General features: G+C 41.5%; 1 protein-coding gene across 1 annotated transcript in view; it reads left to right on the forward strand.

Moving 5' to 3' along the window:
- Window positions 1-17,002, forward strand: part of LOC134528557 (prolow-density lipoprotein receptor-related protein 1) — a 348,548-nt gene that overhangs the window by 228,526 nt on the left and 103,020 nt on the right. The window contains exons 26-32 of the mRNA XM_063362288.1: window positions 1,639-1,767; window positions 5,224-5,451; window positions 6,936-7,238; window positions 9,573-9,809; window positions 10,155-10,343; window positions 12,487-12,618; window positions 16,210-16,341. Of these exons, the coding sequence (XP_063218358.1) occupies window positions 1,639-1,767; window positions 5,224-5,451; window positions 6,936-7,238; window positions 9,573-9,809; window positions 10,155-10,343; window positions 12,487-12,618; window positions 16,210-16,341 (1,350 nt within the window). The remainder of the gene's footprint in view (window positions 1-1,638; window positions 1,768-5,223; window positions 5,452-6,935; window positions 7,239-9,572; window positions 9,810-10,154; window positions 10,344-12,486; window positions 12,619-16,209; window positions 16,342-17,002) is intronic.

The following is a 17,002-nucleotide window of genomic DNA, read 5'->3' on the forward strand; positions in this document are numbered from 1 at the left end:
CTAATTACCGATTCGATTACCGATTATGAGAGCAATAATCGGCAGATACCGATTCAGTGACCGATTATAATGAACAAGTGTTTTTAAGTGTAAGAATGCACACAAAAATTTTTATTCCCATGTGAATTTAATAACAAGATTAGGTAAAATTGAGAATACATTTATAATAACAGTGTAAAAATATATAAAATACACTATTAAGTCATTGCAAAGTGTAAATTAAATAAGGTGTCGTCGGGATGCTGCTTCGCGCCAGGGGAGCTCACGGTTGCGATGGCTCGTGAGTGGCGGGCACTCAAGTCAGCCCGCTCCAGCAGGGCAGCTTGGAGAGGCCGGGCAACCAACGACAGCCTGGATGGAGACTGTGGTGGCCAGGGTACCGGCACGGGGACCCATGTGAACTCCCTCGAGACGGCAGGCAGGATCGTCTCTCTGGCTCCAGGTCACTGGGGGGTCTAACAGGGCCTCGAGGGCTGCGGGGCAGATGTCCTGTCAGCTGCAGCTGCGTGGTCTCCCCAACCAGGCTAGGGGGGCTTACCGCCTCCTTACTGCCCTCCGGTGGTGGTAGGGCACGAGGCCAGGGATGGGGTGACGTTAGAGGGAATTGCAGCTGCCGAGGTCCAGCGGACCAGGCTTGCGGTGCGGGGTGCTGTAGTTTAACGTTCCTTACCGACCACGTTGTCCTCAGGCGTGACTGGTTTCCTGGCAGAGCAATGTCGCTGAGTACTTCTAGTCCTGCCCAAGCGTTCAGTGGTAGTGGATCTGCAGAGGGCTGTTGCTCAAAGCGGACCAATGTCGCTGGATATCCGGCCCGGTTAAGGAGCCACGCCTTCACTGTGGTGCCGAGGTGCGAGGGTAGTTTAACCTGTCCCTTCCCTACCCTTCCCTACCCTTCCCTACAGAACTGAAAGTAATAAATACAGTGGCGGGTGTATATTTCAAATTTCAATACTATATACGTCTTACTCCCTCTGGTTAGCTTTCAAGGTTTGACCTATAGTGCCCTAAACTGGCGCTACTCACGACTGGCGATGTTGACGGGGGCAGAGTCTGGCAGCAGACATCGGTAGGGCGGCGGGCGTGAGTTGGCGCGGGCAGCGAGAGCACAAGTGTGTGCTGCGGGACTCGCTGTCCCGGGAACACTTGGCCTGTACCGCTCGAGCGTGCCGGAGGGGGCCTGCGGGGTGAGCCGTGGCAGGGGAGGGACCTCGCCTCGGGTAGGCTCGGCCCACGGCTCCCGAGGTTCCGGAGGCGCGGAGAGAAGCCAGCCGGGTCCCGTCTGCACGCGGGGCGTAACTGGCGTCGCTGCCCTTTGATAGTGACGGGAGCATGCGGCAGAGTGGTTTAGCTTTCATTTAAAATTGATGTGTGTTTTAATTATTTAATAACATTACTACATTCATGTGTGTATTTATGACTTGCTTTAAAGAAATCAAATACACCATTGACTTAAGAATAGAAGTATTAAAAAATGCAAATAAAAAAAAATTATCATTTTTCTTTTCTCAAGCAGGGGTTCTAAAAGTCAAAAGTTCCCTGGTATCTTAGTATGGCCATCAATTTTCTTTTTAAAAATCAATTATAAAGCATATTGGCCCCCTGCCTTCACGAGAAACCCTGGCCGCGGCCGTGCTCCAGACGTGGTGAACCCGTGCGGGGACAACAACGGCAACTGCTCGCACCTGTGCCTGCTCAGCACCAACGGCACCTTCAAGTGCGACTGCCCGCACGTGATGCGGCTCGACACGGACCAGAGGACGTGCGTTGGTAAGTTGCGGCCTGCCTTCGCTGCCTGGGGAGCTTCTCTAGCTGTGGGACACGAGAGCTGCAAGGGGGCGACGCAACACCTCGCACGGCAGGCGCCGTACGCCTCCGTCGCAGCCGCGCCTCGCTGCACACGGGACAGGTGGTCCCAGCATCACGCCCGAGCAGGGTCCGGCCTCCTTCTCAGCTGGCGATCATGCAGTGGCGTAGCCAGAATTTGTGTATGGGGGGTGTTAAAAAGCATGGCCCCCCTCCCCCGCATATTAAAGCGGGTGGTCCCCGGGAAAATTAGGATTTTAAGGTGTAAAATAGTGCTATTTTAGCAGTTTTCGGTACTTAAATTTAAATATTGTAATGGTAAAAATTTTATTAATTTTAATATCAAATTTGTTTGAGTGATGAATAAGAAATTAATTAAAGATTTGGTGCTAAAGGGGGGTGTTTGAACCCCTAAACTTCCCCCCTGGCTACGCCCCTGTGATCATGTTGCAAAGAGAACACTCCTGTGTGGGAATAAATACAGAAAATTTAATTAAAGTTTGGCGTTTCCAAGTTGCTACAAGCGTTAGAAGATTGAAAAATTGTTTCATTAACACAAACGAGAAACTGATAATTTTCGCAGGACGCGGCTACAACCCAGAAGCCAAGCTACTTCAACGAAAAACTATTTTTTTTTTACCCCTCATATCGCGAAACCATTCGTTTTGCAATGCACAGTGTTGTTTCTTGTTTGAATATGATGATGTGAAAGGAGGCTTAATCTCATCTTAAAGCATTTAATCTGTAAAACCCTATCTCGGTGCATCACTGGGTTTCTAAGATGGAAGAGATTTCAAAGCAGTTACTGGACTAAATTTAGCTCATTATCAAGATTATCATAACCTATTAAGCAAGAAGTCTCCTCAACACGAATATAATATTAAGATATTATGAATTCTTTCACTGAGAAGGATGAGTGTTAGCACACTTTATTGTAGGACCTCAGACTTTAAAAAAAAGTTATAATATTTCACATCACTTTAAATAAACTGTAGTTTTACAATCCCGGAATACTACTTTTTTTTTATCCATTATAAATAAATATACAGTTTTCTTTCAAAGTCAAACTATTGTAGTACATTTGACTCAGTAAGGTAGTTACTGTGCAGGGTACGGTACCTATAAAATGGAAGACAGGTTTTTATGCAGTTTTTTTTATACACCTCTGTACAATAATGACTCATTTGTGATGTTGGTACCACTTCTGTGTGCAGTGTTCAACCGGCTATCTCTCTCTTTCTCTATTGCATACTCTTCAACTGTTTCAGAAAATAATGCTTTTATAAATACCAAAAATGCCACCTCAAGTGGAAATCGGTTAACTGAATGTGTTATGCTTTTATTGGCAATTTTCTGTGCTTTCAAGTTTTTCATTGAGGCATAAGCGCTATTTAAATGGGTTGTGGATTTTGGGTAGCGTGCTTTGCATATATGGTAGTTTGGATGACATTCCAGAAATTGATCGTACTTAGGGCAGAGAAATTCTTCCTCTGTTGATGTTCATGATTGAAGCAGGACTGTTGTGTGTGTGATTTTACAATTTACAAGAGCAACATATTAAAGTAGTCATACCGTATTTACCCGCACATGGGTCCCATATTTTATGCCGACTTTTAGTTTAAAAAAGTGTAGTGCTATATGTCAAAAACATAACTCAGGGTAAAAAAATTTTTTATATTTGCCTTGTGTCTCGCACCAATACTTCACTTGTACTCTACTGTAGTCAGATACGACTAATACTTGAGGGCGAACGTTATGAGGAGAAAGTTGTATTTTTACGACCCAAATTATTGCTGCGACCCATATGACCCATACAGGGACGACTTTTCTGCGGGTAAATGCGGTACATATAGCAACATTTAAACATTGAATATTAGAAGATGTTGATTTAAACCTTGACAAAAAGTTTTTCAGTTTTGAATGTAAAATTTTTAATGTGTATATATTTTTTTCCTGTGCTTTCTGTTTTATTGCATAGGAAATGTGTGTAAATCTGTAGGACAGACTATCGAAAAGTAAAAATTGGGTGGAATTATTGTTCATCATATTTTTTTGTGTTGACTTTGAAGCTTGTTAGTCTAATGCTATGTACTGTGGTAAGTAATGGTCATAGGAGGAAAGAAAGAGGGTTTAAAGTCATTAGAATAATGGAAGTACAATGATGTTGAACCTATTTGTATTTGGTGTGATTAAAATTGTGGCATTAAAAAACTGAAATACAGCCAAATTCATTAATAATATGCTAATTATTATTGGTGTGTAAAAAGAGCATTAAAAATTTTTTTTTTGCATTGTTTCTGAAATTTTGCATTTTGGGGCCTTTTGAATTTCAGACAGCATTTTATTTCAAAATTTAGCCACGTCTTTTCCGGGAGTCTGAATTTATTTACAATCTCCTGAATTATCCTTATTGATTGATAAAAGCCATATTATTCCACTATGAACACTTTAATTAATGTAAAATATATTTAATGTTGTTATTTGTTTGAGTATTTGCTATAATAACTTTTAATTAATATGAAAATAAAACATTTAAATACAAGATAATGTGTGTGGATTTGTGTGGGTGCATGCACGTGTGTGTGCGTGTGGGTGTGAGTGGGTGTTTGCCCATGTGTGGGCATGAGTGCGTGTGTTTCTTTATGTGGGGGGGGGGGGGGACCTAACCTAACCTAACCTAACCTAGGGGCTATGGAATATTTTTCAGTCTAAAAATTGTTTTACCAAATATTGATAAGAATTTCAAGAAAGTATGTTCATGTGGTGGTGTAAACCCTACATCCTGATTTTTGTTGTCTTCCATTATTCTCATGCTAACATAAAAAAAAGAAATGTTGTATAGGCACGCAAGTAGCGTGCAGGTGTTCCGTGGTGTGTAACTGTTTTAGCCTCGCGCAGGGTACTGTTTATTCAAATGGCTGCCGATCTGTTTTCTCACTCACATTGATTTGGACACGTTTTGGAATACGGTCTTCGAGTTAGGTTGCGGTTGTGTCTCAGCAAGGAAGACAGTGATTATTTGCTACCTTACCCGAACGTCTTGGAATATCGCTCTATAAGATTTAAACCCCACACAATTTTCAGAATATTGTGTGTTAACTTTCACAAGAATTCGTTAAAATGTTAGGTTTAATATTTTTGTCTTGTTACTCACAGTATCAAATTGCCTCAGAAGAGTGGTTGTTAAATCAGTTCTGAGACTTTGATGAACAACTGGTTAAGTGCTGGACTATGCTGTGGGTCCTGGTCGAGTTGCCAGGTGGTGGTAGCGTCTCGCTTCAGACATGCACATCAACATGGGGAGCATTTCTCTCGTGGCTCTCTCAGGGACCCCCCATGTGCATCCTGCCCCGGCCGTGGAACTAATCCGAGCGGGATTATGTTTGTGTGTGTGCGCGTCCTTTCTCCTCCATGCTTCAGTGAACGAGCAGGTGTTGCTATTCTCGCGGTCGAGCGAGATCCGCGGCGTGGACCTGAGCCTGCCCTACTACCACACCATCCCCACCATCAGCCTGCCCCAGGCCCTGTCCCCCTCGCAGCTGGACTTCGTGGCGAGCAGCAAGAAGATATACTGGACCGACACGCAGGTCAACGAGGTCAAGCGGACGGGGCTGACCGGCGGGGTGACGGAGAGCATCATCGACACCGGTGAGTCCGCCCCCGAGCCCCGTCGGCGCCGGAGCCCCCTCGTTCCGGCGTCGAGTTGCGCACGTGCTTATCGCGTCAGGATCACCGGTAGGGCAGATGTGGGCTCTGTTGGAAGGCATGGTGTTTCTGATCAGATATACATGTAAATAAATGTATAACTATTTTATAGCACACATCACCTTTAATTACCGGCATTCAATAGCCAAGAAAGCCAACACACAACATGGTTCTGTAAGGATACAACAGACTTCACCTAAAGATAAAGAAACACGTCCTGTACCAACATGACAAATTTTAACACAAACTAATATAAATGTAAGAAACCATATATAATAACAATTATCATGTAAAGTAAGTCATACATAATAAATTGTATTGTTTTCAACAGGCTCTACCCCGGGCGTATTTTCTGTATTTCCAGAAACATTGTTTTTGTTGTCTGGGTACACATGCTTTAAACTACATGAAGAACTTACAGTCAAGAGAAATCCTGAAGAATGAGAGACATGTAACTCGAGATACTTATTGGGTAGCCATTTTGAACACCACTGATGTAGCAAGTTATCGAAAGGTCATGCCTATCCTCTGAAAGGGATATTGGCATATTTTCCACTTAGTTGCATCATTGAATAACAAACAACGAGGTTACTACTTCAGGCTTCATACTTAGTATGGTTGGTAATTAGGGACACCAGGAAACTAAGACGGATTCATCTTGTGACAGGTTTAAAACTCAAATACTTCTACCTGTGTTCTGCAATTTCAATGGGCCCTGCATCTGTGTGGTGACCTGACATCATCTTTGTCAAAAAGAACCTTTGGTAATGAGAGAAAAATACTGAGAAAAAAAAAAACAGAATTAAGTATGTTATTTTAACGTAAATTTTTTTTCTCTACAATTTATATGATAAAATTAACAATGAATGCATTTTATGTGACTATGCAGAAGACACATTCTTGCCGTTATCAAACTGGCTATGATTGTTGAAGTTGTCTAATAATGTTTTTGAATGTCTGGTCTATTTTTGATGTGATAACGTCTCATAAATCGACGAACGCCGGATGAACGCACGAAAAAAGCATGACTCATTGTCACGTTCCGCCCGAGCCGAGCGTGCAAGAACCGGCCAACCACCGTGCGGGAAAAATCTTCTATAATATCCAAACAGGTTAAGGAGGGCTTTTTAAACTAATTGTTTGTGATCATATTCAAACAGATTATTTAAATTAAATTTGCAAAAAAAAACTGTAAATAATATTTGAAAAAATTAAAAAATTATGCAGTTTTTCATTGATGTTTTCTTATGACGTTATCACGTAAAATTATTGTTCGTAAACCGACTTCACAGACAACCCCCCCTTTTTTTTTAAAAATGTTTTTTGGTTTTGGTCGGGAAGGTCAGGAGGGCTGGAAGTGCAGGTGAGGTTGCAGCGTGAGCCGATGCGAGAAAGCGCTGTGGAATGATGCCCGTCACGTGTCCCAGGGATCGAGCACCCGACGGGGTTCGCCATCGACTGGGTGTCGAGCGTCATGTTCGTGAGCTCGTCGGGGGCCGGCCGGAACCGCATCCTGGCCTGCAACCTGGAGGGGGAGTACCTGGCGGCCGTGGTGGAGGGGGAGGACCTGCTGCAGGTGCGCTCGCTCGTGGTGGACCCCCTGAGGGGCAGCCTGCTGTGGAGCCACTCGCGGGACGACCGGCACGCCATCGCGATCAGCACGATGGACGGGGCCGGCCGCAGGGAGCTGGTGTCCCGGGCCCAGGACCACCTGCTCGCGTCCCCGCAGAGTGAGTGGCCCGTTGCCCGCTCGCCGTCACCTTCCAAACCAATCCTCCTCACACAGATAAACATTACACGTCTTGCAACACGTTTCAGTGCGGCATTAGTCTGTAGGGTAACCAATGCATACATCGTATTGCCTGTGGAGAAGAAACAAAAAAAATTACTCTCAGAATCATAGTGTTTTCAAAAAAAAAAACTTTAGATCCAAAAAGACAATATACAGATTGTAAAAATGTAAACTATGTGAGGACATCATGTATTATAGCAGTGTCTTTCACAGCTTGTTCTACATGTATGCAATGAAAGATGGCCAATGTACAACATTTTACCTTACATGGCTTTGTACTGCTCGCTTAAAGAATCTCACATAAAAATATATTTTCACACAGAATGTCATTTATTACCATATTTATAGTTTGCATATGTAGATTAAGTTGTTAGCAGACACTCTTAAGCTATGATATTTTCACAGAATTATTGGAAGATATTTTACATATTTTTTAAAAATATTATGCACCCATCCCTCACTTAGCACGACTAATTCATTCCTAAAAATTCTTGTGTTATTCAAAATCACGAATTCTGAAGCATTAGTTTCCACAATTAGCAAGGCTAATTTATATAATGTGTTCCAAATTTGTGTAGGAAAATATACTTTACGTAATATAAATGCATTGAATAACACTCAACTTTAAATATGTCACACCATTTATCTTTAATTGCCTCCCATCGCACTTTGTATGACAAATACGACACCGCGTAACAGGAGATAAGTGGTTATGTACTTTATCGTTAGTCGACTGGCTGACTTGCCCGCCCGGATGTGACCTTCAACTCACGTCGCGTACCTTTCCAAACCATCCTTTTCTGACACTGAAACCGATATTACTGTCCGGATAATTACATTTTAATTTTTAAAATTAATTAAAGTGCTTATTCGCGTATCACCACCTGGTTCACATCAATCCTGTCAGGCCAATGATTATTATTTTCATTGCAAAATTCATTTAACAACCTTTTCCACGAGAATCATCTGTTCATTTCTGTTCCGGTATCTAATGTCAAATATATTCCCGCTAGTACAACCAACAGCATCAGACTTACATAAATTTTGGTAAGAGTCCTTAGTTCGTACGATTGTGCGCATAGTTGACTTGCTTAAAACTAAAGTGCGACCAACATAAGCATGGCCTTCATGATAATCTGCGCGCCGTAATACTTCTAGTTTTGTCTCAAATACTTGAACACGATGCATTATGATGAGTGATCAAGCACGTACAGTTACCGGCAGCTGAATGGGCAGACGTTGCTTTTGTTTGAGTGAATTCCCTGCCACTGGCTAGACTGAGTTCACGGCCCGGTTTGTAGCCAGCCGACAATGGTACGGTATGGTACGGCACGGCGGCATACGTGCGGACGTAAAAACATCTGGTCCTTTACACTCCATAGCCGCAACTGAATTTGCCATAGCTGATGTTTGTACAACAGCTGATAGCGTAGTCAGACATGCGCGCACATCTCTTACCCCCTTGTTTGGCTAACTGTATCCCACGGCACTTCTGTTTACAGAAGTTGAAACAGACTTCGTAGTGTCGTGCTCAACTTTTTTTTTTTGCCTGCCGAGATTTCGTGGTAACTGAAATTTACAGACGTGCTATTCAAGACTGGGGCAGTAAAATTCACATCGCGCTAAATGAATCTGCACAATCTTAAGACGTGCTAAGTGAGGGATAGGTGTATATTGTTTCATAGTTATTCGTCTTTCTTTTAATTTATTTTCCTTTTTTTATAAATACAGTTTTAAGAGAATTAGTTTTCATTTGTTCTCCACCTGCCACATATTGCACAAATTGGTTACTCAGCAGAATAATACAATATTAAAAAATTGTTGAAATACCTTTAATAATAATTCCTATGTGTCTGGCCCTCAGATTAGTTTAGAAAAGTTATATCTGGCCAATTGGTTAGTTTGTGGAACTGCTATCTTGTGTGATTTAATAACATTCAGTAGTCAAATAATCATTTCCAACTAAGTTAGCCGGTACTACATACCATGTATTCTGATACGTATTTTACCTTGTTGTTTGAAAAAAAAAAAAAAAAAAAAAACGGAACGGTAGCTGCTGCAGTGTTCAGTTATTATTACCAACCAACTGACTTGCCCATTGCTGTTTTAAAACATTGTTTGAAAGTATTTTCATTTAAGGTTTGTAAAACAGAAGTTAGTCTCTATGTCATTATAAGCTTTTGTGGCACGCCTAAAATGGTAGTAGGGTTCATGGAAGTGTTATCCGGGAGCAGAGCGGTGCAAGTGCCGGGTGCGGTGACGCTGCCTCCAGGTCTGTCGATGGACCTGGATTCGTGGCGCCTGTACTGGGTGAACGCGGACAGCAAGACGGTCCAGTACTACGACTTCGCCACGTCCAGCGTGAACACGGTGAGCCTGAGGTCGGGCTACCCCACGGCGGCGGTCGTCTACAACGGCTTCCTGTACTACGCCGACCAGGACGACATGGCGATCCACATGGCGAACAAGACCACCGGGGAGAACGACGTCACGCTGAGGCAGAACACGGGTGAGGCCGGGCTGGCTCGTCACGTGCTTATTGGCGCTTCGTGCGGGGCGATTACACACAACTGTTGTCAATACCACTTAGTGGAGACTGCTGAAGGAAGCACGGCTGTGATTGTTGAAATAAAAATGTTTGAAAAGTTTGTTCAAATATTATGGTAATATTCGTTTGTATCTTTTGTTAATTTTCTACTCTAGTTTTGTTTTCATTAACAAGGAGGATATGAATTTCTAAATTTTTTTGTAATTAGGAAATCCACATAATAAATGTATACTTTAAAATTAAATTTATTTTATAATCTGCATAAAAAATTGCTGAAATGCTAACGAAAGTGTGTGCTGTTTGCAGGCAACGTGCTCTCGCTGAAGATCTACGATCCCCAGATCCAGACGGGGGTGAACCCCTGCTCGCCGCGCTACGCCGGGGAGTCTCTGCCCAAGTGCGCCCACCTGTGCCTGCCCGTGTCCGAGCGGAAGAGGGTGTGCAAGTGTGCCATGGGCTACCACACACACCCGACCGACCCCACCAAGTGCGTCGGTGAGTACTCTCACTCGCTTGGCGCCTCGGGGGGGAAATAGGCATTGTGGCACCAGGGACCTACGGTACATATATTGTATTTCCCATAGCTCTCAGTACATCAGAAAAACCTCCATTTAATTTTGTAATCTTTACACTGTATGTTACAGTGAAATGTCTTTAATCCCACACGTTCGGGACTACAGCTGTGCTGGAATACCGTTTCTGCCGGGTTATCGAATGTCGGTATATTTTAACGGGAATATCAATTGAAAAAAAAAAAATGAAATGTTACACCATAGGAAACAGGAAAACCCAACAGTAGCAACATATTCTGGCCGAACTAAAACTGTGGCAGTGCAGTAACCTGACCTGGTGTCAGGTCAGTAGCCGGAATCCACCCGAACGCGAGCTGATCTATTTGGTGCAAGATAACTGAATGAGTGGAACCTCAGAATGCCAGAATTAAAACCCTTCACTGTACTAACAAATGTGTATATGTCTGTGCTTCATTAAAATTATTGTGTGCAAGAGCGAATCATTTATTTACACTCTGGGCTCATTTTAATATGTTGGTATTTTTTTTTTTTGGCAGCAGTATTCTGCACAAAGGATCTTAGATTTTCATGTAAACAAAGGTGTCATGTTCGAGGTAGGAGGGTATCCAGGGAGGATATCAGTGGAATCACGGGAACCGTCGGTTATCCTACTTTTAGGTGGAATGAAGTGCATATTTATTTAGATCTTAATATATTATTAAAATGTGTTGTTTTAAAACCATTGCAAATTTTCAAACAAACACGCTAAAATCTAGGTACAACATACTTTAATCTATTCTTTAATGCTGCGATCCAATGACTGTTTGTCTTCTTACGCTGAAGCTACGAGATTGGCTATCTTTGCGCTTTCCCCCAAAGCCAGCACGGCCGGGCGGGAGAACAAAACAAGTGCTTTGCTTTCCTTGTGGGGAGAACAAAAGTGTGTTTATTACAAATTAATCTGTTGTTAAATAATGATGTTTTGTTAAAACACAAGTGTCTTTAACAACTAATTTCAGTAAAACGTGTTTTAGATTCTCAATACGTGAAATGAATTGTTGAAGTATAAGCTTACCCTTCAGCAGGTTTATGCTACGAGAATTATACGTAGCAAGGGAACCGAGAGCTCGCTTCGTTTTGTGCAGCCATCTGAGCGAACGAGGGGAAGTAGGGGTGATGATATTAAAGGGGGGGTGGAGGAAAGCTGTGTGTGTGGACAGGAGGGGGTAAGAGACGGACACACTAGACCAGACAGTGTGGCTGTAGAACAACTCCAGACATGTGCCTGTGTTTCCTTACGCATATCGAAAGGTGGGGGATTCCATTAGACAAATAGTACGTTTTTACAACTCTGACAAATGGGTTGTGAATAAAATAAAAATTTATGTTGTTGACCATGTCTAATGTTCACTTAGAGATGGGGACATGGATTAAGTATGGGTTTAGTGTGTTATTACAAGATTTCTGTAAAATTTGAATTTTGGTTCACTCATGTTTTGTTATAATTTGAAAAGATTAAAATGTGAAAATGGTTTAGCAAACATTAAAGTAGTATTTGCTAAATTTAAAAAAAAAAACACTAACCTGTATCTAATTTTCGGGTATTTAAAATGTTGGTTCCCCTGCTCTGGAATCCACTCTTTGCCCCTGTTGTACTGTACCTCTAGTTGCGTGTGTTCACCTGGAGACATAACTTAACTCAAAATTGTGAGCACCAGGGCCTCTACCGATACAAGACTTCCCATCTGTCAGTCTGTGTGTTTACATCCAAGCAACATGAAGTCATGTAACCTTAACTCTAGAGAACTGCTTGCAGAAAGGACTTGTATCTTGTATGTTTGCTAAAAAAATATGCAGTCTTCAGTTGAATAACTTTGCATAAAAAAATAGTGTTATTACTTTTTTATTGGACTGTTGATTAGTTACCTCATAAGAGAGCTCTGATATGTAGGTAATTTGCCTTCTTTCCTTTTTTAAGTATTTCTAAGGTTTTAGGGTTGGGGGAGATATCCCCCTCCCTAGTTGTGTGCACGTACGTCTTAATTTTTAGTGTTATATGTAACACCACATTTAGGTATTGTTTCCACGGCATGTTAATGTTGGCACAATGCTTGTTTGTTTGCTAGGCATCGAAGAATTCCTCCTGTACTCCATCAACTGGGAGATCAAAGGGCTGCCTTTGAAGCAAGATAATGATACGCAGGTTCTAGGCCCGATATCTCGCGTGTCAATGGCCACCAGCATAGACTTCCATGCAGGTATGTTTTATTTCTGTGTGGATTCTATGCAGCCTTATGATTAACACAGGTTCAGTTTTCTCATTCAGTGTTTTTTTGGTTGCTTCTGTTTTGCGAACTCAATGCTTCAGATCAGCAGCAGCCAGTCACATTCATTATATTATGAAGGAAATAAGTCCAATACACGCGTCAGTGTGCTGTGATTGTGAGTCCAAGCTATTGGCATCATGCTGATATAAGCATTTTCTATGGACATACACCTTTGCTGGTTTTCACAAGAATGGACAAGAAAGATGAATAGACAAACATACATAAAAACAGGCCAAAGTCAACCAATGGCAAATGTTACTCGAATAGACAGCAGAGAATTCTGTAGAAGAAATTAGTTAGGAAAAATATCACGGTACATACGAACAAAGTGCGCTGACAATGCTGAAACAGTTGTAACAGGAACAAAAAAAAACAGACACAGAACCTCGGACAAGACAGTGACTAAATGACGAACCCAACGATTAGTATAGAAGCCAGATAATCTGGACAACGTAATGACAACACAGCGATGCATAGGCAAATCTAGCAAAGAAACTAATCAGGTATTCTGGACAACACAATGACAACAGCACAGGTAAAAACAGCAGACTTCCTAAAACACAACAGTTGAAACGTTTTGGGAACTGACATCTGTTCTCGTCATCAGGCACAAACAGACTGATTTTGGCTTTTTTTTTCAGTGTGTTTGTGTATTCATAAAAACAAGTAATGGCATATGCCCATTAAAATGTTTTTAATCAATCTTTCCCAATGTGAGAATCATTCAAAGAAGGTACCATAGATCCTGATTCAGGGTGCGGTGTTGTTTAAGTAGTCGGATCACTTGCCTCTCCCGCCAAAATGTACCCAGATTTGATTTGTCGCAAGTGTCAAGCGTGGCAGACTCTGCAAGGGCTGGCGGAGTTTTCTCAAGGGACTCCCGTTTCCCCCACCCATTCATTCCGTTATTTCTTCATTAGTATCTCATCACTTTTCAACTATTATGATCTCAGTTTTGAGATGTTTCGCTTAATACATCCATTCCAATCCTGATTTGAGATAGAGGTCCATGATGCGGCTTCACTTTCTTTATGTAAAACATAATAATTTAGATATGTAGTTTACATATGGGAATGAATGAATGCATTAAGGAAGTGATAAGTTTCTGCCCTGAACATTAATGGTTTGCCTAAATGTATCTCTCTTCAGGATAAGTCTCATACACTATATTGATTATTAATTTTCTTCTTCATTACTATTCAGAGATATTCCTTTTAATTTATCGTCTCCCTCATGCATTTTATTTTTCGTCATAAATTCTGTCACCCAATGTTTTTTAAGTGTTATCTTCTTAACTGTAAAATTTCTTGCAAGTACATATTTATAATTACGATCACTTGGGTGATATTCCTACTAATATTATAAATGCGAAAGTGTGTTTGTTTGTCCTTCTTTCATGCAGAAATAGAGAAATGGAATGACATGATTTTTTGTATATAGATAGTTTTTGGGCTAGAGAGTGACGTAGACTACATATAATTATGAAATGTTGTCCCTAAGGGAGTTAAAAATGGGTAAATTCAGTTTTATAATAGAAAATCATAGGAGCTAGGTCATAGACACACAAACAGTGAGTTTGTCTCATTTCTCTACTTCCGCAACGCGGTCATGTAGTAAGGTCTAGCAACTTCCTATCCTTCTCCTTGGCGAAACCCATCCTTTTAGTGAAGCTCGCGGCTGCTAGCGAACTAAAGGCACTAATAACAGTTTAGTTTAGAACCTGTCAATAGATGGCATTGCCTTGAATTTGTAACGCGCTATCGTTTGGTACGTCCGTGACATCTTGCCTAGGGGTTACCTGCCTTCCCGCGAAATGAAGATGAAGATTGGCGTCCCAGTTTTGCTGATATGTAGCCTTGATCCACTGAGTTTTTGCAATCAATGGGACTTTAAAATTAAATTTTCCCAACTTGAAACTCGGTAAGTCGGTAGTGATGTTCCTTATATTATGATGTGTTCAGCCCGGGCATCACTGTGTACTTCAGTAGTTTTATATATGATAATGATCACTTATGTGATATTTTTTGCAGCTAGCAAATATTTTTTAGTAAACATCTGGGGACATATATTGCGAATAAAACTCGAATGAAAAAGAGCTGTACTAGTAAGTTACCAAATAAAGGTCTTAGTAAATACTCCCGCAATAAAGTGAACTAACGAACATGGTGAATGGTGCTGAGCCTCCATAAAGCAGTGAGAAAGTGAATGATGGTGAGGGAAAATGGGAGAGCGAGAATGAGAGAGTGAGAATGAGAGAGTGTGCATACTTGCATATTTGTGTATAAGCTACAGAGTGACAGTTCATTAACTGAAACTTCCTTGCTAGGGGGCTACAATTTACGAGCATTACGAAAATTCCGATCACATGAGGGGAACAGTTAGGTACGTGGTGGGGGAACCGGTAGAGGAGAGTGCATCAGCGGCAACGCCACTCCAACGCATGCGCTAGCGGTCAACTGGGAATACTGCAAGGGGGAGGGGGTATGTACGTAGCGGAGCATGCTATATGCTGGTTGTAACAGCCGGAGTGGTTGACGAAGGGAAAGGTAGAAATGACGCAGCAGTGATGCTACGGAATTCTTGTAATGCTGCTTGTTTCTGTCTTCTCCTCAGTTTTTGTAACGGTTAATGATTGAAGCTACCATATTTATTTTATTTAAAGTATGTGCAATTTATTTATTTGTGTGAAGGGAGTTATTTATTTGTAAGATGTATAGACTTAAGAGGTTAACTGTATAAGTGTAATTTATTTTTGATATGTAAGCACTGTGATTTTAAATGTCAAAAGGACATAATATAATTGTGAGATAGACGTTATAAGTGTAATTTATGTTTGACTAGAGTTTTTTTGTTCATTCATATTATTCAGCTGGAGATAGTGATTTAATATCATGCCTAAAAATAATAAAAGAGGCAGAAGCAGATAAGAATTATTATCAAATGCAATGTAGGAATAAACCACCAAAAGAGGTGCCAAAAAGTGTTAGTGAACGGATGCGAGAGTACAGGTATAGCTGGAAAAGGCATTTTACTTACATCCTTGCTATTCGTAATTATTAAATTTTTTTCAATAAAAAAAGGGGGTTGTCTGTAAAGTCGGTTTACGGACAATAATTTTACGTAAAAACGTCATAAGAAAACATTGATGAAAAATTGCATACTCTTTAATTTTCAAAAATTATTTACAGTTTTTGCAAATTTATTTAAATAATTTGTTTTAATATAATCACGAACAATTAGTTAAAAAGCCCGCCTTAACCTGTTTGACATTATAGAAGATTTTCTCGCACCGTGGTTTGCCGTTTCTTGCACGCTCGGCTAAGGCGGAACGTGACAATGAGTCATGCTTTTTCGTGCGTACAGCCGGCGTTCATCGATTTATAAGACGTTATCACATCATAAAATACTACTAATAATTTATCTCTACCTGTACCTGATAAGCAAGAAGTATCCACTTCACGGACTCTTGTGTCGCGTGTAGACTCCACGCCACAGTGCTACTCCCAGTGACTGGTGTTGCAGAGTCTGACTTCCTGTACTGGGCGGACAGCGACCACGGAACGGTGACTCGCATCAGGCGCGACGGCACAGGGCGCAAAGTCGTCGTGGAGCACTTCGAAACCATGGAGAGCATTCCCTCGGACTGGTTGACAGGTATTTTGAAGGAATCTTGTGATGCCCGCAAGGAATCTTGTCACGCCTGCATTTTATTTGTGTTTTTGTTAAATTGGTAAAGTTACTCGTTAAGGGGCCCGCCTCGTCAGGGGTGTATGTGTGTTAGTGAGGCGGGATGATAAGCGCGACGCTCGTTGGTGCTTCTAGCGCTATGTCTCCTCTGGACTGGCGCGCAGTCTTCTCCCAGTGCACATGAGCGGTGACCGTAACATTATGTGGCTGAGAAATGATGATAAAGGGATAACGCAAGTCCCTTAAGTGCTTTCAAGGATCTATACCGGTTGTTTTACGCCTAAAAATTACTCTGAAAACATGTGTTTTAGCCATTTTAACTCTTCTAAAACTACAGTTTAAAAACTTAATCCGAAATCAAAAGTACTTTTCGGCCCTCAGCGAACTCTTAAATGCTTTTCGTAAGCAGACCCCCACTCGGATATGTTGAGTGGTTATCAAATCGCCTAGTTTTTCCTGAAGCTCTGCACGCCATTTGTGTGTGGGTAGGCGGATCCCTTAAAGGCTATGGTCTATTCTATTTGGGATGTACCATTTGATTGCTGATGTAATGTAAGAAAGTGTTATGTTATCTGCCAGTATTTTAAATTGCTTTTAATGATGCAGATCAGGAACTTTTTTATCATGT

Source organism: Bacillus rossius, chromosome 1 (genome assembly GCF_032445375.1).
Source record: "Bacillus rossius redtenbacheri isolate Brsri chromosome 1, Brsri_v3, whole genome shotgun sequence".
Taxonomy (NCBI): Eukaryota; Metazoa; Arthropoda; class Insecta; order Phasmatodea; family Bacillidae; genus Bacillus; species Bacillus rossius.